Raw genomic sequence first — 27,054 nt, forward strand, 5'->3', positions numbered from 1 at the left:
GTGTGTTCTTTATTTTTTTTTCCAGATCCAGCCATTGTAAATGGAGTTTATTGGTCAGAATCTTTAAATAAGGTGTTTGTTGATAACTTTGATCGTGACCCTTCTCTCATCTGGCAGTACTTTGGAAGTGCAAAAGGATTTTTCAGGCAATATCCAGGTAGGAAGAAGAGAAGTCCTTAAAATACAATAAAGAATTCCATGGCTGCATTAAGTATTGTCACTAATTCTGATTGCTACAGATACTTGCAGGTTTGATTTTACTTCATATAGTTTTCAGAGAGATTTCCAATCAAAATCTTGAAATTTTTGAGTTTTCTCTACCAATTTATATTTGGAGGTGAAACCCTCATGATAACTCATGTACTCATAAAAATTTCTATTCAGATAAAATATACAGACATGTGAAAAAAAACTTCTGAACAGGCTGTGAGAAGGAGAGCAAAAGGATTAGAACCTTCATATAGTGCTAAGCTTGAATTCTGTGCTCTATCAGTGCACACAGTAAGTCTTCATCATTATTTGCTTTATTTTTAAACTTCCACTTAACCTGGCAGATTTACATTAGAGAGTTTTAAAAACTTGTTTAAAAGTTTATTTTTACACCACTTGTAATAAAATGCAATCACGTCACTTGTATTATTTCTATAGGAATAGATTAAAACTTATATTGTTGCCTATTAAGTTTTATGTTTAATCCTCTACAAAATTTACCACATTATAACAAACTATGAGGTTAAATAAACTGATTCTCAGCTTCTGTAACTTTGAATCAGGCTCACAGTGGATATTGTTCCTTTGGCTTATGTGGTTTAGCAACCCATGTTTAAGTCTTGAGTTTAAGCAAGGTCACTATAAGCCTGTATGTCTGAAAGTGGCTGAGAGTAATGGCTACTACTTCTCTGTTAGTTTTAGATTATATTTCAGTTCCCAAGCTCCATGATATTTCAAATATTAGTCCCTATTACCAAGGACCTTATTCTTGTTTTGTGCTAGAAAATGAGTGTAAAAAGCAGGAAGTGTTCCCCTGACATTTTTTAACATATTTTTTCTGACCCAAAATCAGGAGATGTTACCTATTCATAGTGATGTGAGTGAAAATTCAGAGTATGACCTGTGAGTGAAGCAGGCAGTGTAAGGGCAGCTGCTGGAGCCAGCCATGAGTCAGAAGTGCTCAAGGTCTGGAAAGGACTTGGCAAGATGTGATAAAGCTTGCCAGCACCAAAGACCAAGAATGGCAAGAATTTTGTGAAAATAGTTCAGTGAACATTGTAGACCTGAAGAGTTTTCACCTTACAGTTGGCTAAAAAGGAGTGAGGAAAAAAAGAAAAAATCTGGTTGCCCCATTTTAGGAACTTTGCTTCCCTACAGTATTTCCTATGTTATGATGGCACTGCCTGTTAGATTAAAGTATGAAACTGCTACTTAGCCCCAATACCACAGACAGATTTTTCACAGGTACTGTGAAAATTTAATTTAATATTTTATCTCTTTTTTTTAAACAGGAATTAAATGGGAACCTGATGAGAATGGAGTCATTGCATTTGACTGCAGAAACAGAAAGTGGTAGGCAATTGATGACTGCCAGTGTTTAAGAAATTGGAAATGATGAAAAGTTCAGTATTTAAAAGAAGTTTTGTCTTTCACCTCAGGTACATCCAGGCAGCAACTTCTCCAAAAGATGTGGTAATTTTAGTGGATGTCAGTGGCAGTATGAAAGGGCTTCGCCTGACTATTGCCAAACAGACAGTTTCATCTATTTTGGATACCCTTGGAGATGATGACTTCTTCAATATAATTGCTGTGAGTGTCTCAGGATTATTTTTTTTTAAAACTATTTTTCTTCCATCATTTCTTGCTATCTGTCATGTTTTACTTCACTCAAGCCACTTGAAAAATGTTGCAGACAGGTGATGGCTGACATCTGAACCCACTGGACAGAAACATTTGTTTTTTCAGTATGAGATTCTTTAAGTGTCAGAGATTTGGGCTGTTTGTCTGTGACTTGCAATCTGAAACCCCTCAAAGAAGTAGCCTTCAGTCTGGGGTTGTAAAGAATAGTTATATCTATTTTTTTAGTTTGTTTAAACTTTGTATATTACCTTAACTTTTAACTTCAGGGTGTGTCTGCCTTCCCCCCTGCTTTTCCCCCTCAGCTTCTGCAGTACAGGTTAAGATTTTAGCTTTTTCTAAGGCTTGCATGGCATGATGAAATACCAGCATAACTCCTCAATGTTCATGTTCTGGTCTGAAATGTGTGTCTGGGTAAGTTGTGTAGATGGTTGTTGGTGTTTACCAGCAATAAGAAATCAGATCCTCAGTAGCTCCTCCTGTGTAAAAGTGAGTTTTCCATGGTAAAGGTGCAATTTTCAAAGCTGTGACAAGAGGCTGATTTTACTGTACTTAAGAGTAATGGGATTAATCTTGTGGGTAAGGATGACTTCAACAAATCCAAAACTGACATCAGAACTATGATTTGCAGGGGAGGGAGGGGAGGAGAAATTGATTGTTACATAAATTTTTGTTTGCTGATATTCTCTTGCTAATACTTTGTAAAAAAAGGGTTTTCTCCAATTTGTAAATGTCTTCAACTTCTTAAATATAAGGACGATTTTGGCCTTTTTGTTTTCTTGCACAAGTCCTTTGTGTACTAAATTAAATGAACCCAGAGACACAAGTGTAAATCATTGAAATTGTACAGAAAATGAAGTATATGTGCATGAAGTATATGTACACATACTGTATTTTTAACACATAGCCAGCAGTTCAGACTGTCATATTAATCTCTTTGCATGATAATTGCATAATTAGCAGAAACTCATGTTGTATAAAGATATAATTACATACTTTATCAAAAAAAGATTTACTGTCCTTTAAAAAAAATGTGATTAACTGCAATCTAAATAATTTCTGTAAGTTAAAAGAGTGTTTCAACTAGAGTAATTACTAAGATGCCTGACCAGCCATTTTTTGGTGTATGATCCGTGTTTCTCAGTAGTTGTAACAGTCACTGTGAATTATGTAGGAAGAAAAAAGAAAAGTTGGTTTTTTTGGTGAAAATTTTACTTTGGGAAAATCAAAAGGCTCGTCTATTAAAAAAAAAAAAGTAAAAGCATGTGTAACTTGAATCCAAACTAATGATTTTGCCTAAGAAGTACAGTGGAAATATTGTGTAAAAACTTTTTAAAAGCAAGTATGAAGAAGCTAATCATCACTTTTTCCAATTTAAAGTTCATTTGAAAATGAACTGAGCTGTGTGTAAAACACCACGGAGTCACGGAATTTTGTACATAACTTATTGTCAAATTACCCAAGCTTCTCAACACTGACTTTGCGCTGAGAAAAGGAACGAATCAGCCACCTGAGCCTTTCCTCAGCACAAAGTCAGTGTTGAGAAGCTTGGGTAATTTGACAATAAGTTATGTACAAAATTCCGTGTGTGAGCCAAGGGCTGATTTTCAGAAGCAGCAGCTCTGTCCCTGCAGCTTCCCCCTGTCCCTCCTCACTGTCCCTTCCCTCTCGTTGCTGTCCCTTCAGCTGGGTCACCCCTGTCCCTGGAGTGTCCCCACCTCAGCCTGGCTCCCTCAGGGCTGTCCTCACCCAGCCGTGGGTCACCCGCAGTCTGTGGTGTCCTGCAGCACACCCCTCTCACCACGGCATTTTCCCAGCTGTGTTTCCAGATGTTCCCAGCTGCTGACGGCTCTTTGCAGCCCCCAGGCTGCTGTGCCTCCATGTGGGCTCCTTGCAGTGTCTCCAGCCCCAGCTGGGGCTGGCTGTGAGAGCACAGGGCACTTTCTGGCCCTCTCCCACACTGCAGCCCTCCTGCCATGCTTGGCTGGTGTCAGAAATTCTGAATTTCTAGCAAGAAGCCTATTTATTATGCTAATTACAGCATTTGTTTGAGGTAATTCATTCCCCTGTAGGTTCTGTCCTCTCTAGACCCTCTTTTAGGACAGATATGTGTGTGTTTAAATAAGTAGAAACAGCAATGGAGAATGTGTTTTTATGCTACCAAGCTCAGCTGCTTAATTTCGTTAGGATGTTGATGTGCAAATATGAACTTAAAGATGATCATTGCAGTGACAGAGGCACCACAGAAATGTAGGAGACCAAGGAGAGCATGATAGGAGTGGTGGTGAGGGGGTAAAGAGCTGTCTTGCTGCCTTGGGATTCTGCAGCAAGAGTTTGTAGGGAGTTGTTTTATACTAAGTCAGGGAATAATAGAATATGCTGAGGTAGAAGGGACCCATCAGCCTCATCATGCCCAACTCCTCGCCCTGCACAGGACACCTCAAGAATGCCACCATGAGCCTGAGAGCATTGTCCAAACATTCCTTGGACTCTGCCAGGCTTGGTGCTGTGACCGCTCCCCTGGGGAGCCTATTCCGCTCTTCAACCACCCTCTGGGTGAAAAACCCTTTCCTAATATAATCTAAACCTCCCTTAACTTCCTCTTGCTGTCTCACAAGGCAAATAAATAACAGTGTAAAAAACCAAAAAATTGCTTGAAAATAGAACAAACTAGCAAGAGAGACCTGTGCTGTGGAGAAGGGAGCGGGCTTTAAATGAGGAATGGCACAGGTAGGCTGGGCTGAACCATGAACTGCTTTCAGAATGTGCTGTGTGAAGACACAGTGAGGGGACACAGCAGAGCCAGCCACTGGGATTTATGTTATCTGCAGAAATTGCTTCCGAGGCATTGCTTTGACCAAGTGCCAGCAGGGCAAATGAAATTTGTCAAGAACAGAGATGTTCCAGCGATCAAAACACGAGACAACAAAGCCCACACAAGAGGCTGCTTGGTGTGAAAGCCCTGAAAATCCCATACAGCTTTTATCTACAGCAAACGTTTGAGTGAGATTGCATCTTACTCTTTGTAATTCAGGCACAGCCTGCTGATGTGACAGCAGTTTCATTTGAAGGTAGGGTACACATATGTCAGTCCAAGAAATCCCCTCTGTAGGAGGAGATCCCCTCTGTCCCCAGAGCTGTCCAGCTGTGCAGTGTGTGCAGAAATGGATCTGCTGTGCCCTGGTGGTGGAGACTGAACCTTCACACAGCTGAGCCTTGCTCAGACCGACCTCTCTGAGAGGCCACTCCAAATTGGTGCTCTGTGACATCCTGGGCATCTGGAAGTCTCAGAAAAATGACCAAGTACCCCTCTCTCTCCCCAGCCCAAAATCTGAGGTTGAATAAGAGCTTTATTAGCGTGGGAAATCTGGACAAACTCTCTGTACTCACTATATAAAGCAAAATTTTGAACTTGAATGACCATGACTGTCAGGATGGCTTTATTAAGCACAGCGATTAACAGAATGAATACCTGCATGTATTTCTGCATATATATATATAAATGTATATATATATATATCAGAAAGCAGGATTCACTGCAGGTCTTGCCAGAAAATAAACATAAAAGGATAATGTTAAAGATCATTTTAGCTTTCATGGGTAGGTTGCTGCAATATCCATCTGAAATTGATGGACTAGATGATTGAATTGCAGAAAAAAAATATTGAAACACAAGAGCGATTTTGTGCTGCCTATGTTAAAATTTAAGGTCAGTTCACTGGTGCATGAACAGAGATATCTGCAGCAACAAGAGAAAAGGCATGTTTTTCCAATTCACTTTGAAGTATAATTCCGAGTCAAGCATTAAATTAACAACATTATCATAAAACGAGTACTAATTTTGTCAAATGCTGAAATTTTAAAAATGCTTTTATACAAACTCTACACTGAATTAGCAAAATATTAACTGAGCCAAGAATGTTAAATTAACTTTGCTGCTTTAGACACACCCTTTTAGCAAAATTGATTAGAATAAAAGTACTTTTTAATTCAAAGCACAGTAGTATAGCTCCCAGTATTAATATGTAGAATTTTCCAATATAAATAGTCTCTCTCTTTTTTTTTTTTTTATTTCTACAGATGAGACCATGGATAAATTTACTTTTCAGCCTGCCTAAATAATCAGATTCTGATGTGTGAGCTGGCTGACAAAGAGAGGCAGCCAAAAGGCACCTCCATATGAAGCCTCCAAGCAGTGGCCTGTGCTTGTGTGCCACTTGTCTGGCACAGTAAACTATGGAAACACCAATTCCTTTGGTTCCTTTTCTGGACTGGCTTCTTAGGCTGGGCTGAATTGCATAGCTGAATATACTTTAATATAATTTGAAACTTTTATCTGTGTATTCTTGCACAACAAAATGGAAGTTTAATTTATTTCTGTGGACCTTGTGCCAGGCAGTTTAAATGTGACAGAGAAGAAATATGGAAAATGCTAAGGAAGATGCATACCATTTGTGTAGATGTGCTAAAACTATATATATCTATATCTATCTATCTATCTATCTGTATAGATAGATAGATATAAAATGTTTAGAATATGAATAGTATCTTATTATAGAATGTAGGCCCACAGCTCTCTAAATAATTATATGGTTTCTCTTAGTCCACATTTTAGCCTGCTTACATTTTTATGCCTATTGTGCACAGAAATAAGAAGAGGGACAAAATAATGTGAAGCAATAAGACAGATAACTATAACAATGTAAATAAAATAGTAAATATCAGTGTAATTACATGTTTAAATTACAAGGGCAATCCAGGGTTTTTGAAGAGGAGCTTAGAAAGGAAGGTAATTAATTTTTACCTCCCTTCCCTCAGCAAAACCCAGACTATTCCAGGCTATTGTGCAGGTATCAGCTCTCCCAGCTGCTGCTGCTACTACAGTAATGTGCAAAGATGTCACATGCCAGGGCATGGAGCACTGGGATGTGTAACACAGGGAAATGTGAGAAAATACCATGATACAAGAGCTCTTGAAAGGCCAAATGCAGGCTTTCACTGAGGTAAATCAACAAGACATCTTTACTGGGCATTGCTGGGGAAGTCAGCAGTTGAGAATCAGATCAGGAACGTCAGCCAGTTGCAGACACTGTGCCTGGTGTGATATAAAGATAAATATGTGTGCTCTTGTACTTTCAGCTACATAGACAAAACTAAGAACAGGCTGAACTGGAAAGTATCTTGATTAAAGAACATATTGAGAAAAACCTGTGTATGACCAGAAAAAAGCTTGGGAGTAGGGGCTGGTGCACCAGAGTGTCACAGATTTTCAGTATCTTATTTTTTACAATAGAATGGAGTATGGTCTTGACTTTGGACTATAATAAGAGATGCTGTGTAGATTTGGCATTATTATTTTGCAATGACCCTCAGGAGATAGATTGGCAAGCAGTCTGAAGAGAGAAACTACAGGGGAAAGCACATCATTTATCAGATCAATAAACTGTTATGAGGCTGAGATGCACGTGGGACACTCTCAGTGACCCTGAACTGTTCTAGAAGCCTTTGCCTTGTACTTTGTATTACCTATGGAACAACAGAAAGTCCATACACTCTCACACATTGAAATAACATTGATGACAATAAAACAACTAGGAAGCATGCAAATCTGCTGCAGAAATTACATGTATATATCATTAAAGTATTTTTTGCTTGTTTCTGTGTAACCAGTTCCTATGCTGATGCTTGATATAAATCAGAGTAACAGCAACAGCAAGTTACTCTGGGTTTATATTCCCTTATAGCTGAGGACAGAGGCTGGCACAGTGCCTCCATGCAGTTCACTTTAAATACTCTTCCCTGTGCAGGAGCAATTACTGGTGATGAATGTGGTGAGCAGAGCCCTGCTGGAGTGAATGGTGACGACAGGTGTCCCAAGGGGAGCAGGTTCCAGGGATCTGAGCTGCGGAGAGCAGTGGTGTTAAACTGAAGGGAGGGGAGCAAATCTGGAGCTACAGGCAGAGAGAGACAGTGAGAATTCACAGTGACAGAGACAGTGAGAATTCACAGTGACAGAGACCCCTGCCCAAGCAGCTTTTTGTTACCAGTCAGTCATTGGAGGGCTCTCTTCATTCCCACTGAGGTGGAGGAAGAAGGGAGTAAATGCTCACATTAATCTAATGAAATGTTTTCCCTGATTGTTTTTGTGTTGTTTACTGTGGATGTTCTGATTCACTTAATCCTTTATGAAAGGATGAAACCACCTAAAGCCTAGATGCAAAGAACTTACTGTTTGATCTGTGATAACTTAAAAAATTATCTACTTCTAAAAGAGAAGAAATTAGCAGAAGAAGGAATTCAGTTAAGGCTCTATCTAGAAAACTTTTTGTTGGGGGTACTGCTTTATTAATTTGACCTGTGTTGAAAGGTTTAAAAGATGGAAACAAGTTCAAATTTCAATTAATCATTCATTACAAGTTCTACTGACTGCAGATGAGTTTTCATTTTTTTTTCATGCTTAGGCTGCTTCTGAATGTATGACTAGGCTATGTAGCTTCCCTACTCCTTGTGAGAAAAACAGATAATTCCTTCAAGATCTGTCACATAATCATGACTCTGTGTATAATAAACATCTCTGCTCGACTGAAATTTTAAAAATTGTCAGTCATTTATAGGATTGATTCAATTTACAGATTTTTTGGTGTAGTTATTCCAGCATTAACCTTTTAAAATGTTAGCGCCATAAATATTTTTCAGGATTTTCTTATATCTAGAAAAGAATTATGAGTTAATTATGAGCTCAGTTTGTGATGTATCAAACATGATCTCTTAATTTTATCCAGATTTCAATTTGAGGGATATTTTTGCCAACTAGTGTATATAGTACCCTTAAGTCCACCTGAGTTTTGGCATCCATTCAATGCTCCTTTAGAAGTATAAACCTCTGAAAATTAAGAATCATGCAAAAGGAAAAGAAATACCTCAGCCAGTTTTTTAAAACGAACAAAATTCTTTTGTTCTTGCTTTCTGTGCATATTTCATTCACTGTGGTTCTAAGTCATTAAATTGACTTGTATCTTCCAAGCTTTTAATTAAATTTTTCATCATACTTTGTATTTCCCTCTGTAGTATAATGAAGAACTCCACTATGTAGAGCCGTGCCTGAATGGAACATTAGTTCAAGCAGACAGAGCCAACAAAGAGGTAAGAAATGAAAGAAACAAAGCAGTGGAGAGCTGGGATGGAGTGGGTGACAATGTGCTATAATGATCTTTTCCTACTACAATGCGTTCCATTATAAAAATTTATTAATTATTCTGCTCATGCCATTTCAAAGAGTTTTTTGTGACTCCGCAGAAAGAAAGAAATAATCTCCTAGTCAATTTGGTTGAATAAACTTAATGAGAAATTGCAGGAGTCACTGAGAATATACTGTTAATAAAGTTTGGTAATTATTTTAAGTAAAATATTTCAACTACTTTAAATTGAACTATCATTCTGTTAACAAAATTTACTGAGGAAGAGATTGCATTCTTAACTCAAAGTAACACTATAGTTGAAGCAAAACCACTAAACAAATCTGATCTGTTACAGGAATTAGAGAACACAGCTCTGAAAACACCCTCTGGAGTGTGTCACTGCTGGGTCTCTCTATGTTTACCAAGACAAAATGATTTTTGACGTTGTCATGCTGATCTTTACTCCATTGTGTTACTCCCAAGAGTTCTTTTCATTTTATCTATGTCCTACAGAAATTATTCTTCATGGGCTTCTCCTTTTATATATTTGATATTTACCACTGTAGATATCTAAATATCATTTGGTTGCTATGTGGGCATGAATTGTTAATAATTTAATGTGAAGTCCCTCATTTTTGAATTGTGATGCAGCTTTCTAAATGAGCACTTTATTGTGGGTACATCAAATGAGCCACATGAAATCTGTGCAAGTTCTAGATGCAGACCTAAAGATTCAAATGTATTGCCCAGATGTCCTGTCTGGAATTAATCCTACAGTTAACCTTTCCATCATTCTGCAAATGATCAAAATGCAGATTACCCACACCCATATGTTACTTAATATCAGATTTATTTTAATTTAATTGATCAAAAAGTTTTTATGCCACCCAGATGATGCCCAGATTTTAAGAACAGAGCTCAGTTTTTCAAAATAACTAAGTAAGAGTTCATATTTTGTTTTTCAGAGTAAATGTTGATATAATTTCTGATTAGGGGGATTGTTTATTTATTTATTTAGAGAATAACTTTGTCCTTTGTCTATAAACTGAATAATATATGCAAGACTTGGGGACATAATTAAATATGAATTCTTTATAGTTGGTTATATTTCTAAGGTAGTTCTTGTTCTTTCCTTGCAAGGCCAAAGCTAAAAAAAAATACTGTGATAGGTAGCATGTAATAGTTGGGTGCATTTGTGTATACCATGACTTTGCCAATATTCATTTCTTTCTTACATGTGACCTTATATGTTCTTATATCATTTTTCTAGACACTGTAATGAAGTTAAAAATTCATTTGCCTAAACACTGTAAGGCACAAAAGTTCCATTGTCCCCAGTATAGCTCAGAGTACAAAGTAGAGATTGTCCAAGGAGGTGGGCAGCCACTTAATCCTACATGAGTAATTCAGTTATCATGCTCCTGAACCCAGTTAAAAACAGCTTTCTGAAATATCTGATACTGCTGCAAGATGTGATACTGAGTGATTTGACTGTACTGACACAGCAAATTTACCTGGGGGCCTCATCAAGAACTCACTGAATTAACTGGAGAAGTTTCTCTTGAATTCAGAGCTCTTTGGTCAGGCCCATAGAAACAAGATGTCCTCACATGTTGTTCATGTGCACATTCCAAAATTGGTCCAGAGCTATCAGAGTTATTAGCTGTGTTTTGGAACTCATCAAAAGTATCCAATTATTTGGGTTTTACCTTTTATTTCTGTGAGTCTCATACATACACCAGACTACTTCTGTAGGGATTTTTGGGTTCTTTTTTTTTTTTTTTTTGGGTGTAATTGCCATTGGTCTATTGAATTATCATAGAAAAAGTAGATAAAATTACACTTTCTCAACTAGTCTTACAAGGTAAATACTCCTTTGCAGGTTCACTGGTAATAATAATAACAACTCTTTCTTTTCTTTTGTTTATTAAATGATGAAAAACCCAAGAAAAATATCAAGGCAAACGTTGTGTTTTGTAGCTTTTCCAAGCAGTCATTATCAGCATGTGAACATGTTTCTGTACTGGCAAAGTAGAGCAGGAGATTGACAGGCAATGTTTTGATATAATTGTTTCAGTTTGCATATGTCTACATCTGCCTGATTTTTTTTTAAATTTCAATCTAGGTCTGAAAATGTAGCTATGTATTTGGTTCAGAACTTTCTATCCTTCATTTTTATGTCAAATGTTCTTCTCAATTGAATGGATGCAATGATGATCACATCTGTTAGTATAAACTTTACTAGCACCAAAAGAAATACAAGTATTTTCAAAAAGTCAGAACAATTTTTCTTTAGCTGGCAAATATCTATTCTCAAATGATAACTTTAGATGGAAACAATTAAAATTTTCTGTAATGGTATTTCATATTGCTATAGTCTTGTCTTATGTGGGAAGAGGAGATGTGTGATGCTGATGATTGCAGGGACTGAATTTTTAACAGTTCACTTTTATGCTACTATTCAACTTTTGTGTTACTATCCATAGTCCTGACCTTTTTTAAGACACATAATCACTTAATGCAGCCAAATAGTTTTACCAAACTATTAGATTATGCTGAATAAACTTGAATTATTACCTTTTTTTAAATGAAATTCATAATACATGAATTTCAACATAAAAAAATCCCATTAAATGACCCATACGGGAAAAATCCCCCTGTGCCATATACCCTAATTATTGCTAACTGCATCTTGCCAGGTTCATCTGACACCACTTGTACCAAAGACAGGCAGTTCTTAGAAGCAGAGATAAGAAATTACTCTGAAATGTTTGGAGCTTTTAGTCTCACGTGGAAGGCAGCTGTCTCAACAACTCCAAATAAAAATTGCTCTCACAGGATCAGTACCCCAGTCTATATTTGTCTTGAAACTATTTATTGAAGAACTACTTTGCTGTCTTCCTCCAAGGCTCAGATGTTTTCAGATGGAATCTCTCCACTCTGAGGACGTCACTTAAAGATGCTGAATGGTGTTCTTTGAATCTTGTTTTATCTCTCAACTTTAACAAAACAAAGAAACAGACTCTGGAAGAATAGCTCTCCTTATCACTGGCACTTCATTTGTGGAGAGCTGATGGACAAACCAGGTTCTCAGCAGAATAAATTAAATTATTCTGACTTGGGGCAGCCGGGCCAGGGCTGGGTGTGGGGAGAGAGCAAATCCTCCTTTGAAGGGAGGACTGAATGTGGAGTTTGCTCCTTCTGGAAGGTTCCGTGGTGCCAGCACAGCCAGCCCTGCTCAGCCTTGGCTGCCCACGGTCCAGGCGTGAGGGGATCCTGGCTTTGGGCTGCAGCCAGAGCCTCTTCTGCTCCATCCCCAGCCTGGCCAGGGAAAACCAGACCTGGGAGCTTCTCCAGGAATGGAAGGATTTGTTTGTGGGCTGCAGGAAAGAGCTTCAGGCTCAGGCCTTAGAGCAGCCTGGGAAATGAGTGCTCCTCCTTAGTGGTGTTGGTGCTGAATATTCAGTGGATTAGGGGCAGCAAATAAACATAAGCTCCTTCACGTTCAGGGATGGGTTGCAGGAACTCTTACCCATAATTTTCAGGAATGTAACAGGCTTCCACAGAGCCAGACTTTCAGAAAATTCAATTAGTCTTAGTAAAGAAAAAAAAAAATCTGTCTGGTTTATACATTTTCTCATGAAACACTGTCACTCTTGATCCCCTCCCCACCTTTCCTCTTTCTGGGATGGAAACAGTATTGCAAACACAGTGTTCATTCCACACATTGGCTCTAGAACACTTACCATTATTTTCTGGACCACAGCAGTAAAGGAAAACTTACCTAGAAGAAAAAAAATCCACTCTCATTAAAGAATGAAAAATCATTTAAAGCATTGTAGCTCTCTTATGTCCACTCTGGTGATATTTTCCCTTCAGTAATGGATTTTAGTTTGCTGTTGCAATCACCAGGGAAGATACTACAAAGCCAACTTCAGTTCCACCTCCCTCCTTCAATTTTTCTCTGTCTTTCAGGTAAGAACATATACCTGACATTGGAGTAAATCTGTACAAAGTGCACACAGAGGAAGGAAACTGCATTTCTCTCTGAATGACATCCCAATTATTATTGATGAAGCATTCTTTTCCTCTAGAATATGCAGTCTTTAGTCCATTTACATCTCTACTTAAGAGTTAAGACTCAACTGGAATATCTGAGCTGAACTCTCTTCTCACAGCTATATCAGTAAGGGGTGAAAAGTTAGACTTCTTAATTTATATGATAATGGAGCTCAAGTTAGCCTAAGATTCTTGATCCTGCATGGTTTTGTTAAGTAAAGAGAGCAGTCAGAAAAGAAAATATAGCATCAGTACTTTTACCATTGCAATAATACAGCATCAGTACTTTTACCTTTGCAACGTTCAGCCTGAGTAAATGAATGTTTTGAAGACTGGTACAAATTTCATAGTGATTGGTGTAGCAAAAGCAGGAATGTTTTTTGAACAAGCCTAATCCATAGGGTTACTTGATCAAGACCACTCCTTTCTTAAAGCATTAATAAATGTCTTCCATATTACAGTAGACTTTTGAGGGACATCAAATACATTTATTGCCATTAAGAATTTAAACGTTTAACACACCTGTGCATTTTTGTGATGGGAAAAGAACAAAGGTTGGAGAAAAAAATTGTTTTCAGCCCTGAATCTCCAGCATGTAACGTGCTTTTCTTTGAGAAAGTGTGAAGATACTTTGAAAGAAATAAGGGTTTAAGCATCTAGACCTCTTCCCTGCCAGCTTAAAAAACAGCCAAGTAACACAGACTTGAGTAGTAAATCTTCATTTAACTTTGATTTTTCTTACTGCTGGCAACAACCTGCAAGGAGATGATGCTAGTTTAATTTTTATAATCTTAAAGTTTAGGAACTTCCCCAGGTTTTGAGCAGGTTGTTCTATTACTTTTCTGCAAAACTGCTGGTTCTGTAAGTGCTTGTGGTGTGCAGCTTTGAGAGCAACCTGGAATTTCTGTCAGGTACACTTCAGAAGGCATTTTTCTTTTCAGAAACCTTATTGAATGGATTTTCCTTCATGTATTTGTAAAAGACAAAGTTACAACTTCAAATATGTTTGTGTTTTGATATGACAGTGATGTGAATGGTGTTAATGTATTTGCCACCAGTTTCCCTAAGAAACACACAGGGATCCCAGTACTATTATTCTTCCAAAATAGAGTGCTTCAACTTTCATTTTACAATGGGAAAATACAGTAATTTGTTTTTGGAATAATTATAATGTCAGGTGATATGGCAGGTGTCATTCTGTCTCCACTTATTGCTAAAAGTTTTCACAGCCTATCAATTGTCATAAATTTTTTGTTGGCACAAAGCTAGAGTTCATTTTAGATATGTGGAAATTGTAAGCTATCCCTAATTTGCAGAACTTGCTTTAAGTTTCGTTTATCACAAAAATTAAATCTGTAATTGCATTGGGTAGCATAACTGAGGTTGAAATTAATCTGTGACCCTAAATGTGGTTTGGTAATATAAAATATGCAAGGTATATTTGAATTTTACCAGACTATTTTATAATTTGGCATCAGTGTTAAACAGCTGCTACCTTGAAGTGTATCAATTTGCTATACACAAATTTAAAAAAGAGTGGGAAATAGTTCAGACACTATTCTGTCACCGTCTGCACTTTCTCCACAAATTGCAAACATGTGGAACTGCCTATTTTAATACTAGTTTTCTTGGGCCAAGAGGTTTTCATCTTTGAGAAACTCCATGTTACAATTTACCTACCCCAAAGGAATCGGATGACAATCTGATTTAATGTAACTTCAGATTTAAAGTAACAATATTACAATATACATTCCTCTTTTATATGTTTTTTTAATGTACTATATATGGGTTGAGGACATTTCTCTGTAAATGTTTCCAGATGAAATATATCATCTTCTAGATGCACAGATAGGCACAGTAACTCCAAACTAAATCAAGAACTTACCCCAGTGTAAATTCGAATGACAGAAATAGACAGATGTAATGTATAACTTCCAAAAAGTTTTTATTTTTCTATGCAATTACCAGAAATTAAATAACCAGAAGACTGATTAAGCAAAGAAGCTGAGTGAAATTGCCAATAAGAGGTTGGTCAATACAAATTTTGCATATTGAATTTTATTTAAGCAAATTACTTTTGCATATTTATCTATCCATCTCTGTCAGATCGCAAATAAAAAAAAAAAAAGAATCAACTGCATTGCTTAGCCGTTAAAAACCCCAAAATAGTAAAGTCTTACTGAAGTCTACTCTTATTTTAAAACTGAAAAGCTGTTATAGTCCCTCAAAACTTTCATTAGGCCCCTGACCACTGAAATTTGGTCTGACGTTTCCTATTGCAGTAACTAATTTACTTAAGAAGAATTCAGTTTTAATCTGAGTGTATTGAATCTTGAGCTCTTTGTACAGCATTGTTTTTATGATTAGTTTTTCCCAAAAAAGCCCCTTCTTTTCCAACACAACATGCTAGGAAACAGAAGGGGTTGGATAATCGTTACACTCAGGTAAGCTGTAACTGCCCTGACCAAGGGTTTGGAATGGGCTGATGCCTAAATGCATTTTACACATTTATCTGTCAGTGCATGTGGGTAAACCTCCCTGTGACACAGGTGAGCATCACTCTCCAACCTCACACAGGCTTTCTGACTGTTTTTTTCTTTCCTGTTTGTATGCTGATGCAGTCCATCTTCACAAATCTGATAAATCCTTGCCAAGTGTGTCCCAGGGCCATTTGGAGTTACAGCATGTGTGGATGGGCAGGGGGAGCAATGCTAGAAGTAGCAAAGACTTTCAGTAAAGCTGACAAGGAAACCTGGAGGAATGCTGAAGCCATTAATAACGCTTTTCTGTAGGAAGCTCAGCCTTGTCAGACAGTTAATAGCAAATATCATGCTTTTCCAGTGGAACTGTATAACCTCTGTGCATATATTAGTTGTGAACTGATTCCTTCCTTTTTGGAATCAGTGGAAAATGCTTTATTCATTGGCTTGAATCCACGGTCCTGTACCCAATCTAATTTGGGTAGTCCTACTCATCATAAGTGCTACTTTGTTTTTGGTAAACATTAGTAGGCTCTAATAAAATATTTGTGCAAGGTACTGGTACTCGTGTGCAGCACATTGGCTTAACAAGAATGAAACCAAAACTTTCAAAACTTTGGTGGTTATAATAGAAATTAAACTCAATTAAGCAATTATGAAGCCCTGAAGTAAATACAAGTAATTTAAAAAATGTATTTTTTTTTTCTAGATATGTGGGAAGAGTAGAGATGGGGACTTGATTGGGTCAGTTTATGAGAGTAAACTCTATTGGTTTCCTTCCATTTTGTCAGTGCCAGAGAGAGATAATATAAAGGGAAACAGGTTTCCAGGACTTCCAGGGGAGGGATCTGCTGTAGACCATAACAAGCTTGAATGATGTATCTCTGTGTGAGGCTTGAGGCAGTGTTCTCATGTTAAAATGCATTAAAGCAACCTGTGAGGTCTAATCTGTGTGCCAATGAAAAGGTGAGCCAAGCTCTCTGCTGTAACAGTCTGTCATGATTCTGGGGAAAACAAAACCCATTGGTATAATTCTGCAAGTGTTTGCTACAGTGAGAAGGAATGCTGGGCCTTTGGGATGGCTCATATGGCATCTTTTGTACTTTTTTTGTGTGTCTGAGATGGGCTGGTTGTCACAGCCCTACCTGGAACCGGAGAACTCAGTTCTCTGTGTTAATGTATCATCACTTGCTTTCAGATGCGTTTGTTTCCTGTTTTCAGATGTCAAATGAAGATGGCTGTAGTTTGTTCTTTTCCTTTTATTCCTGTTTGGAAAGGATAAAGCTTTGAAGGTTGTGGAGTATTCCTATATTATTTTAATGGAAGACAAATAATTTCCCCCATGGTTGCGCAGACACTGGGCTCTGTTTGCTTGGAGGGTGACCACTTTCCCTCTCCTTCCAGAATATAAAAATTTGTCATCTTCTTGTGATCATAGATACCAGTCAGCTTGTCTAATCTCAATAAACATTGTGAGGCCATTACAGCAGCCTCTAAGATAAGAAACCAGAAAAAGGATTTGCCTTAGAATTTCCTGAGAATTTCCACCAAATCAGCAAATCATTCTTCAGGTTTTGTATGGGCTAGATAAATCAGTGTCTCACTTTGACTACAAGTTTGACAGCTTCTGCCACGAAGGAAGAATTCAGTTTCTGGCCTTCATCTCAGAAGAGTTTTCAATTTGCCTGCAATGACCTGGAATTGGGAAAGGAAAATCAAATTCTTGCCTGTGTTCAGATTGCCCTTTCTACCTCCCTAACTTTACCTGTGTTCTGCATCATGAAAAGGGCTCTGAATATGTGTCAACTCCCAAGCACAGATTTGCTGAAATAAATTGCTTAAATTGATTTATTTGAATTCATTACCTCTTAAATCCTAGTAAATCAAAACTAGGAAACTAGGAAGTAACAAAAATGCAAGTTGCTATCATATTTTAAGAGACAATTTTACCTAATCCCCAAAGAATGAAAATATAATGTGATCATCTAACCAAGTATGGTCTCAAATCCCCACAGTTGTTCATTTAACTGTGAGGCTAGAAAAGGGGAATACACTAGGATGTACCAAAAGATGCTTTCAACAACCTCATTATAAGAGAAATTCCAACTTCAATCATGATAATTGGTTATGAATCTGTCCTCTTGTTCATTTATGCCAAAGCCAGATGCACCAGTGGTGTGATTTTAATGTTCTGTGTAACTGTCCCATGATACACAGAATATGAAGGACATTAAAAACCATCCTGGGTTTATTCTCATTTAAGTTCTGGAGGAACTCATCCTGACTTACCTGCACATGTGGATTTGTATCCTCATTCTCCTCAGCCCATGTCTTTGAGACTTTTCTGGGTGATCACCTCCCCAGCTGAACACTTCTGTGCTTCCTCACTCAACTTCTGTGCAGCTCTGACCCTGTAATTTTGTATTCAGACATCAATGTCTGATTGTCATAATTGTGTGCCTGTTTTGCATTCAGAATTACCAAGATTATGCATGTCAATTAAGTATATGAGTCTGCAATTAGATATTGCACATTCTGGTATTTGCACATGGGAATTAAGCACACAGTTGTCCAGGAATGTTTTTGCACACAGTTGGACAGATCCCCCAGTCAAACAAGGGCTCCAAAATGAGAGCAAAAAGAGACTGAGGTAAACCAGTTTATTACTAAAAAGAGCTCTTTAAGTTGTAAAGTTCAAGTATGCTTTCTGGCTCATTAAGAGCAAGGGACTCCTGGTGTTTGAGATCTGTTTGGTTTCTGAAAGTTACTGAAAGTGGAATTAAGGTGATTTTTATCTCATTCTGAAATCATGTATTCTTTTTCTTTAAACTAATATTACAGTGGCATATGTCTTGCCCTGACATTTTTTCTCTACTGGTTGAGTTGAAATGCCCTTCTCTGTTTTGCAGTTCTTTTGTACTTTTTAGCCAGTTGTAAAGAGTGGAATAGCACTTCACAACAACATTGCTTCCCCTGCTGTTTCCCACCACACAGGGCTTCATTTTCTTCTTACAAATTAATTGTCTTGTCTTCTTGTATAGAACAGTTTTTAATGAGTCTAATATTAATACTGAGTGATAAACTCCATTTATACTTCAATGATCTAATGATTAGAATCTAAAATGACTTAATGATTAGAATGTATCATCTTTTAGAGGTGCGTACTCTCAAAGCTAATTGTTAGAAAAAATAATTTTTATCAACTATCACATTCCAAAAACCTGCAGGGAAAATTGTTATAAATTATATAAAATTACTATACAAACTTAAAAGAAAATATGAAGATGATCTCTAAATAAAAACACAAAAAACAAAACCAAAATTATTGGATTGAATAATTAGCCAAAAATGTATGAAAAACAGGATGCCTTTGCATTATTATTGTACTAACACATCCTTAGTTTAGTGTTACTTGAAGAGTCAGAAAAAATTAACTGGGAATTATTTTGTTAATTAGTCTATGTGGTCATTTAAGCCTAAGAACTTGGTCTAAAGTATTCAGAAATCCTTAATCATCAACAAGTCTGTTGTAAAAACATCCTGACAAATGAAATCTTTCTGTTCATTTTTCAGCACTTCAGGGAACACCTTGACAAACTTTTTGCAAAAGGAATTGGAATGCTGGACATTGCTTTAAATGAAGCTTTCAACATGCTCAATGAAGTAAGTTCATGCTTTTCAGATCTTTTTTGTTTTTCACCTCCTTCTTGTTTTCCTTTTTTTCAACTGAGTTTATATTCCTGAAAATGTTTTAAAGTGTTTCCTGAAGTATAATCATGTATTTTGTGGAAAAAATACTGAAGTGTGTTAGTCTGCTGGAAGATGAAAAAAAGTCGTCTAAACTAAATAGCAAAATGTCTTTTGATTGAAGGATGTACCTTGGAAATAAGAGCTCAAACCCAAATATTCTCAAAAAAAGTTTGACAAGTGTGCCTGCCTTTATGCTGTGTGATCCTAGATTAATTAATGGTTCTTATTCCTGTGTATTCATCTTGAAGGGCAATATTGATTGATTCTTTTCCAGGCATAAAATCTTAAAATGAAAAAAGGAGTTATCTTCTTCCACCCACTGCTCATGTGTTCAGTCAGACAGTGTGGAACTAATGCCTTCGTGTGGTGCATGCCAAAAACGACAATGGGAAAAGGTGCATGAAGCTAAGGACACTGTGGGCTGTTTGTAGAGGTTTTATTAAGAATTGTGGGCACCAAATAGAGTCCTGGGAACCAGAAAAAGAGTATGAATGCCTCAGTGCAAGTGATGTTCTATGCTAGTCCTCCAAATTATGTAAACTGAAAAAAAAATCACATTGCAGGAAGTGAAGACCTGACACAAGGTCTGTTTTGCTTTGGTTCAAAATCTGTGAGGTAACTGAAGTTATAATGATCAATGTGGTATAAAAATCTCATAATAGATTTTTATACCACATTTAATACCACAGATAGATAATAGCTCTGAGACTAAAGGGATGTGACATCCCATGTGCTGAACTGCACCCATGATGAGAGGTCTGTAACATCATGATGGACTCTGCTACAGGTATGCTCAGATCTCTTCAAGGTGCTCTATTTATTGCTTCTATTTATACTTTAAAATAAAGTTTCAGATAGGTTCAATCCTTTTTGCATGTAAACTTCCAGAAATGCCAGCATAAAAATATTTTCCATTTTATACAGGCATATCTGCAGTGTCTCTGGGAGATTCAATTAAAGACACCTAGGCCAGAGGAAAAGTTAAATCTCCCCTTAGCAGAGTACAGAAAACCATTTTCCACTTTGTCTGCAAGATGTGACCTTTATGTGCCAGAAGCCTATTTGAATTATAGGTTAGCTAAGGATGTCTTTTCTTCATTAAAAAAATAAATGAAAGTGGATGAATGGGGAGGGGGAAGGAGTGGGTGGTGGTATAGTAAAGGAAAAAAAATAGAGAAAGCTTTGTGTTACATAAATAGTCTATAAAGACTCTGGTTGGATTTTAAAATGGTTCAGGGGTTACACTAATTAAACTCAGTCAATTTTGCCTTGCAATTACCTTTCAATATTTGCTATGCTTGTCAAGACTTGAAGATGTTTGCTACTGATACCTTTGAAAAGCATGTTTAAAAATCCACTTCCAAATTCTTTCCAATTGTCAATTTATGCAGTGTACATTGTAGAGAGGAAGAATACAGAAGGGCTTGGTACAGTAGTTAGACACCTACTATGTCATGTGACAACTGCAATTATCTCTTTTGGTGACAAATGTGCTCTTTGAAGTGATTACCTTTAAAAAAATCATAACCAATTAAATAAAATTCTGTGACATTTCAAAGACTGTTAATCACAACCAACTGCTGTAAATGTCAGGATGCATTGAAATTTTTGCTGCTAACTGATGAATCACTGAGTTAATTGTAGTTCATCATAAGCCCCTTGTCATTGTTATTATTATGGAAAACACTTTCATCACTCTTGCTATTCAATAAAATTAAAAGTTTTAGACAAATATGAGAAGATATTACTCATCAAAGTATTTGAATTTAATCTCATTCTTCAAAATATTCAGATAACAGTGTAGAATAATGCAGATGCATACAGAGTGGTGTTTTAAAATAAATGTACAAAGGCACTTCCCCTTCATTAATTTCTCTTTTCAGATACCTTGTCACTTGTAAAATATATTTTTCATGTGAGGAAGGTATCCCTGGACAAAGTAACTTCACCTTTATGTGAAAAAAATCTCTGTAAGATCATGAAGGAATCCCACTTAAATAATTCTGGTTCTGGTTAAGACTGGAAAACCTGTCATGATGGGAGAATTTTGAGTGACTGCCTTGCAAATTACACAGAGGCAGTGATCACAATACAGCTAACCCTGTAAATCCACATTAGCTGCCCTTTAAGGCAGAGTGTTTCTGGTTCTGTTTGCTGAGGTTTCTGCTGGATGAAAAGGAAGCTGAGCTTGAGGAGAGATGCAGGTGTGATGGAAATGGTTGTTGAATGTGGGTATGGTCACTCAGACACAGAAATGTGAAGGTAGAAAAGACAGAGGACTCCTGGAACCCCCCCCTTTTCTACTGCAGGCATTTCTACAAAGATGAAAATTTTAGGAGAACTTTTTTAGAAAAAGTGGGTTTTAGAGTTTGGAAAACAGTGAATATGTAAGGGCAAACACACTGTGGAAAGCTTAAAAGACAGAGCTGTCAGTAGTTCAAATCAAACCAGAATACTCTGAACAATTTCTCATGACTGCAGGAGCAGTCAGAGTCCCTGCCAGGTAATTCACCTGTGAACACAGGCACTGCTTTTTAAATGGGACCACCCTGTTCTGGGGCACAGCAAGGCTGGGGAGGTGGGACAAGATAATTCTTACTTGGTTTTCACAGCATCAAGAGTAGGGTGATAGGATGAGGCCTTGCCTGACCTCAAATGTGATAATGTACATGAAAACTAAAAGAAAGTAATTGTAATATCCCCTTTATTGATATTTTCATAGATTTTTAAAGTGTTTTTAAAGAGAAATTAAAAAATCAAATGATTTTAAAATTTGGCTTTTTTTTGTGCTAAAAGATGGATGTTTCACCAAAGTACCTCGAACATGTAATGCACAGAACGAGGTAATGCACAGAGCAATAAGAATTTATTCTGCAACCAAAGCAAATGGAGACATATGGATTCATAATCAGAGCACCAACTCCAGAATGAAGAGATCAAAGCTCATAATATGACAATGTGTTTGTTCTTTGACAGGGGAAAATCCCATTTGTGTAAGGATGAAGCTTCCTTTGCTTATGCCAGAGGGTTACAGATTTCTGTCTGAGTACCTGTGCTCAAGTACCGCACTTCAGCAGCCTGAATTATTTACATGTATTCATTTTGGGGTAATAGGAGAATCTCAGGGTATATAAATATGAACTGGGTTCTCCCAGATAAATATTTAAAGGAAAATAGCATATGGAATGTAGTCCTGAGTGAATATGAATGAATGCCATATGAATAGTCAGATGTCTCTCAGGAGTTGTGTATCTCCTGTACTTCTCAGAAAAATCATCATTCATTACTTCTTTTTGTGTAACCTGTTCTTCTAAAATGATATTTAAATCAAAGCAAACCCTATGGATGCATCAACACTCATCATCTATCAAAACCAGGAGAATACCATTTTAATTTTGGGCACTGCTACACTTATGTATGTTTCTTATTTTTCAATTCACTAAGAACATAAAAACTATGAAAAAATGTTTTTAGCCTGAATACTTTCTGACTTCTTCTAAGGATGCTAGAGATGTGACAAAATCCACGTGTGATCCTGTCTTGATGTAACAGGAATGTGCAGATCCTAATGGTTGTTTCCTTTACAGTTCAATCACACAGGACAAGGAAGCATTTGCAGCCAGGCCATAATGCTGATCACTGATGGAGCTGTGGACACATATGATACCATATTTGCAAAATACAACTGGCCAGACAGAAAAGTAAGTGTGCCATCACCTTCACTGAATGGGAAACCCAAAGCTTCATATCCAATCTAAAGTGTGTATCTATTGAAAAGTCAGTAACAATCTTTCTAATTATCTATAAATGATTTTGGATCACTAATTTAAAAAAAAAAAGACACTTATATGATATTGCATAAGGATGGAAATGGCCTTTTACTGTTGTAATGGTCTTAGATTAGTTAGTAGGATATAAAGGCACTATTTCCCTCCAGGTTACATTTTTGAGCATTATATAATCCTTCCCCTGAGACACATCTTTAAGTATGATAAAAATTTTTCTTTTTTTCCCAAAATACACATTAATAATTCAATGCTTTTTCAAGTTGAAGATGGGTATGTCCTATGGACAACAAGTGGCTTACTATGACAGCAGAAAGAGCAAATGTAGTACTCAGTATTTTTAATTTATTCATTTGGCAGAGTGAAGGATAGAGCTGACAGTTGGTAAGATTTTATTAAAAGTGTATCTGGCTCTATTGATCTGTATAAAGAAATTTGCCCAGAGTTAAATTACCTTATATAGCAAGTGGAAATTTCACAGTAGGGCAGAAATGCCTTGAATTTACCAGATGAGGAAGCTCTAGTGGGCCTTGTTTCTCTATGGGAAATAATTTTCTTCTACATTTCGTCTTCAGCTGAAGCAAGTTTTGGGACTATTTTAGGAAGTTTTTGTTGTTCTTTGCCATTTTACGTGCCTATGGAAGCAACAACCACATGGTCTGAAGTGCAGTTTGAGCAAGTAATTGATTAATGTGACTGTGCTGCATGGGGTCTATATTCTGTGGAAAGTAGTTGTTTTAATTTTCAGCTTTTAGTCATGTTTCTCTTTTATAAAATTCTGTTTATTTTCTGAGTGACTTCTCTAGCTCTGTTTTATGCAAATATAATATCATTCCACTGGAAAGAAGGCCTAAAAGCTGAAGGCTTTGTGGCCAGGCCTGCCTCTCTTACTCAATGGGACGCCATCTAATTTAAGTTGTTAAGCCCTCAGATATTCCATGAGAACATTTCACTTTATCTAACAAAAACTGTTGTTAAAGGAGATTCTCAGAGTCTCTCAGAGGGTTGTGCCTCTGGCGCTGCATTTTCTCATTCTTTGGAGTTGGTTCCTCTGTTAAGAAGAAGAGACTCTGGGGAAACTCTTATCGTAGGGAATCAGCAAGGAAAGAATTCTCTGAAAGAGTCAGCTAAGTATTTTCACAAAAACATGTGTTGTGTATCTTTCATGTGCTAATCCACAGCTCCATCTGAGATAACCTGCTCAGCACAGCTGTTGCAAAAAGCAGCAGGAGAGGTTTCCATTGGGAATTCTTCTGCAAATGCCCAGCATCAGGAGTCCTGCCTTGTTCAGCAAGGACCTGATGTCTGGGGAGAAGCTTTTAGTTGATATTCAACTCAATATTCTACTCAGCTAGCTCTTCTAAAAATATTTAATGTATTAACACAGCCTTGGAAATTGTGTTTTAAGAAGCATGTATGGAAAAAAAAAATCTAATCTTTTTTCCTCTTTTCAGCCTGAAATGTTTCAGTATGAAAAATGTAAAAGATTTCCATATGTAGGCTTTAATGCATTAGAGCTTTGAATGTCTTTGTTGGATTTGTTATTCTAGAAAGGAAGGCTATTGAAAATGCAATATCCTACATATTTGCAGTGTCAGTGTGCCTAGAAATTATGCAAAGCTGGTTTTTATATTTGTAAATCTCACCTTTGAACTGCTAGATAGTTTTTGTTTTAATGTACATAATTTTCCCTATTATCTATGCATTGCCCTACCATCTTTCTTATCATTTATGTTTTTCCTGCATTGTGATACTGGCGTGGACAGTGGTGGAAAAGGGAATGGCTCTAATTGAGGTAAATTCTGAAGTTTTTTTTACCTCATCTACATGGTTAGCAAAGTACCACTTTCAGTTAGAGCTGATCTAATGTTAGATAACAGCAAACAGTTTATAATTAGTTGCAGCATAAGCATTTTGTTCTCTTAAAGAAAGGAAAGAAATCTTTATACACCTGTGAAGACTTCAAAAGTTTGTCAGTGAGAATCTCTAAAAATGGAGAGTGAATACAAACTTGTGGGACATAAGCACCAATTCATGTTTTCTTCCTTTTTCCAAACCATTTATATCTTTGCAAAAGATAGCCTTAAATATATATATATTAAAAATCATCTTCCTTCTGATAATGCATTAAAATAAAATTGTGTTGCTGTTATTAGGAAAGGGAATAAAATGGCTACAATTAAATCCCTAAAGTAGCTTAAATTAAGCAATTGAGTTTTTTGAAGGAAATCAGCCTGATTTTTTGTAGATACTAGGAAATTGTGACCATCAAAAGACTTTTAAAAGTCATCTTCTGTACTGTTTCCCTGAAAGAAGGAGTGCTTTCATTTTACTGGGTTTTTTATGAGTCTCTGTCTTCCTTAGCAAAAGGAAAAAAACCCCAAAAATATTTCCCCATGTTTACTTAGTATCTTCTACTACTTTAAATGTAAATCTAGTAGATGCTATTTTTATAAAACACTATATTTTATTTATATGACAAGTTGTTAACATCTATTTCCTTCTTTTTATGAGGCCATAGGTGCAATCTTAAAGAGCTGATTCGCACACATTAGAAATGAGTTTGTGCTATGTACATAATTTTTCTCATTCATGGAACTTACATTCAGTACTTTCCAATTTCTGTGATTCATTCAAGGCAACTCTGCCACGTGAAGTACCAAAATGGGAATAATTAATCCACAATAGTAAATAAATCTACACATCTCCTATAAAAGCCCAGCATTTCATCATGTAGCAGAAATAAGTATTTAAAAGGAGTGGTACCAGGAAATGTTTGTTTACAATGAGAGCTATAATATAGTTGCAATAATTTTATTTTTTTAAGATGTCCTATTTCAGGAGAAAGCCTTTTAAGTCTCAAAATATCTTTTTGATGTCAGTTGTACCAGAATAATGCTTTTATTCTATGTTACTGCTCCTACTATGAGATCCAAATGCATTATCAGAAACCAAACAAAATCCTGCACTTAGGTATTTCTCTAGGTCCCTTGTTCTAATTCAAAAGGATGAAAGGCCATGGGTAGGGGAGGCAGGCAGACAGATAAATGTGACTACATGGAAGAATAGTGCTTCAGGTCTCCTCCCAGAAGATAGTACCACTAATGATCTTTTGTTAAATAAAACTGTCCTACTTTCTTTCTAGTGGAAAATTCCAGCAATAACTCACAGATAATTCCATGAAGATTAATCTTGTAAATGTTGATGAAATGCCTTAGCACATAAAAAATTGGAATTATGATGAGATTAGAGATATTAACAGAGCTTCAAGCTTTGTCAGGTTCTCAGCTAAAAGCCATTTTAATCACTAATTGAAAATTAGTAAACTTGGAACAGAAAGCATCTACTTAAATATTATTTAACACATTTTGTCATTTTAAATATGGCAAGATTTTCTCAGAATCTTGTGATATTGCAAAGGAAAATAACACAGTAAATTCTCTTCCATGAATTTGCACAACATTTGCATGAATGTGGAAGGGAACAATTTTAAACCCTATTAACTCACTGACAACTCCATGTAGTCTCATGATGTTTTTTCTTCACTGGTTAAAATGACCCAGTGCTCGAATACTTGAGAGTCTTTTTCTCTCCTCTGTTTCCCATTGATTTTATGTGGCTGTCAAGTTCTATGCTTCTACAAAACCCATCTACTCCTTGTTTTGGAGAAGCCAAAAAGCATTTCTTCTATAAACATGATTGAGAGCAGAGTCTAAAGTCTCATTGAGATCAAGGGGAAGTCAGTATTTCAGTTTGGGTACAGACTTTTAGTATTATTTTTGGGTCAGTGCAGCACTCAGGTGGCCAAGGGAGATGTCAGCTTTGTGACCTTTCATGACTTTTGGCAACCAGAAAGAAATGTTCTGCTCCTTGGGCCTGAGAGGCCTTTGCTTCATGGCATTGTACTACATGCAAAGCCTGGAAAAGAAAGTAAAAGAATAATTGAATCATTTG

General features: G+C 36.7%; 1 protein-coding gene across 2 annotated transcripts in view; it reads left to right on the forward strand.

Moving 5' to 3' along the window:
* CACNA2D3 (calcium voltage-gated channel auxiliary subunit alpha2delta 3) overlaps positions 1-27,054 on the forward strand; it is a 381,968-nt gene that overhangs the window by 170,124 nt on the left and 184,790 nt on the right. For both annotated transcript variants that reach the window (XM_063164664.1, XM_063164665.1), the window contains exons 6-11: positions 26-157; positions 1,503-1,563; positions 1,650-1,800; positions 8,917-8,991; positions 19,139-19,228; positions 22,903-23,016. In XM_063164664.1, coding sequence (XP_063020734.1) covers positions 26-157; positions 1,503-1,563; positions 1,650-1,800; positions 8,917-8,991; positions 19,139-19,228; positions 22,903-23,016 — 623 coding nt within the window. The remainder of the gene's footprint in view (positions 1-25; positions 158-1,502; positions 1,564-1,649; positions 1,801-8,916; positions 8,992-19,138; positions 19,229-22,902; positions 23,017-27,054) is intronic.

This window comes from Melospiza melodia, chromosome 10, assembly GCF_035770615.1.
Source record: "Melospiza melodia melodia isolate bMelMel2 chromosome 10, bMelMel2.pri, whole genome shotgun sequence".
In the NCBI taxonomy this organism is placed as follows: domain Eukaryota; kingdom Metazoa; phylum Chordata; class Aves; order Passeriformes; family Passerellidae; genus Melospiza; species Melospiza melodia.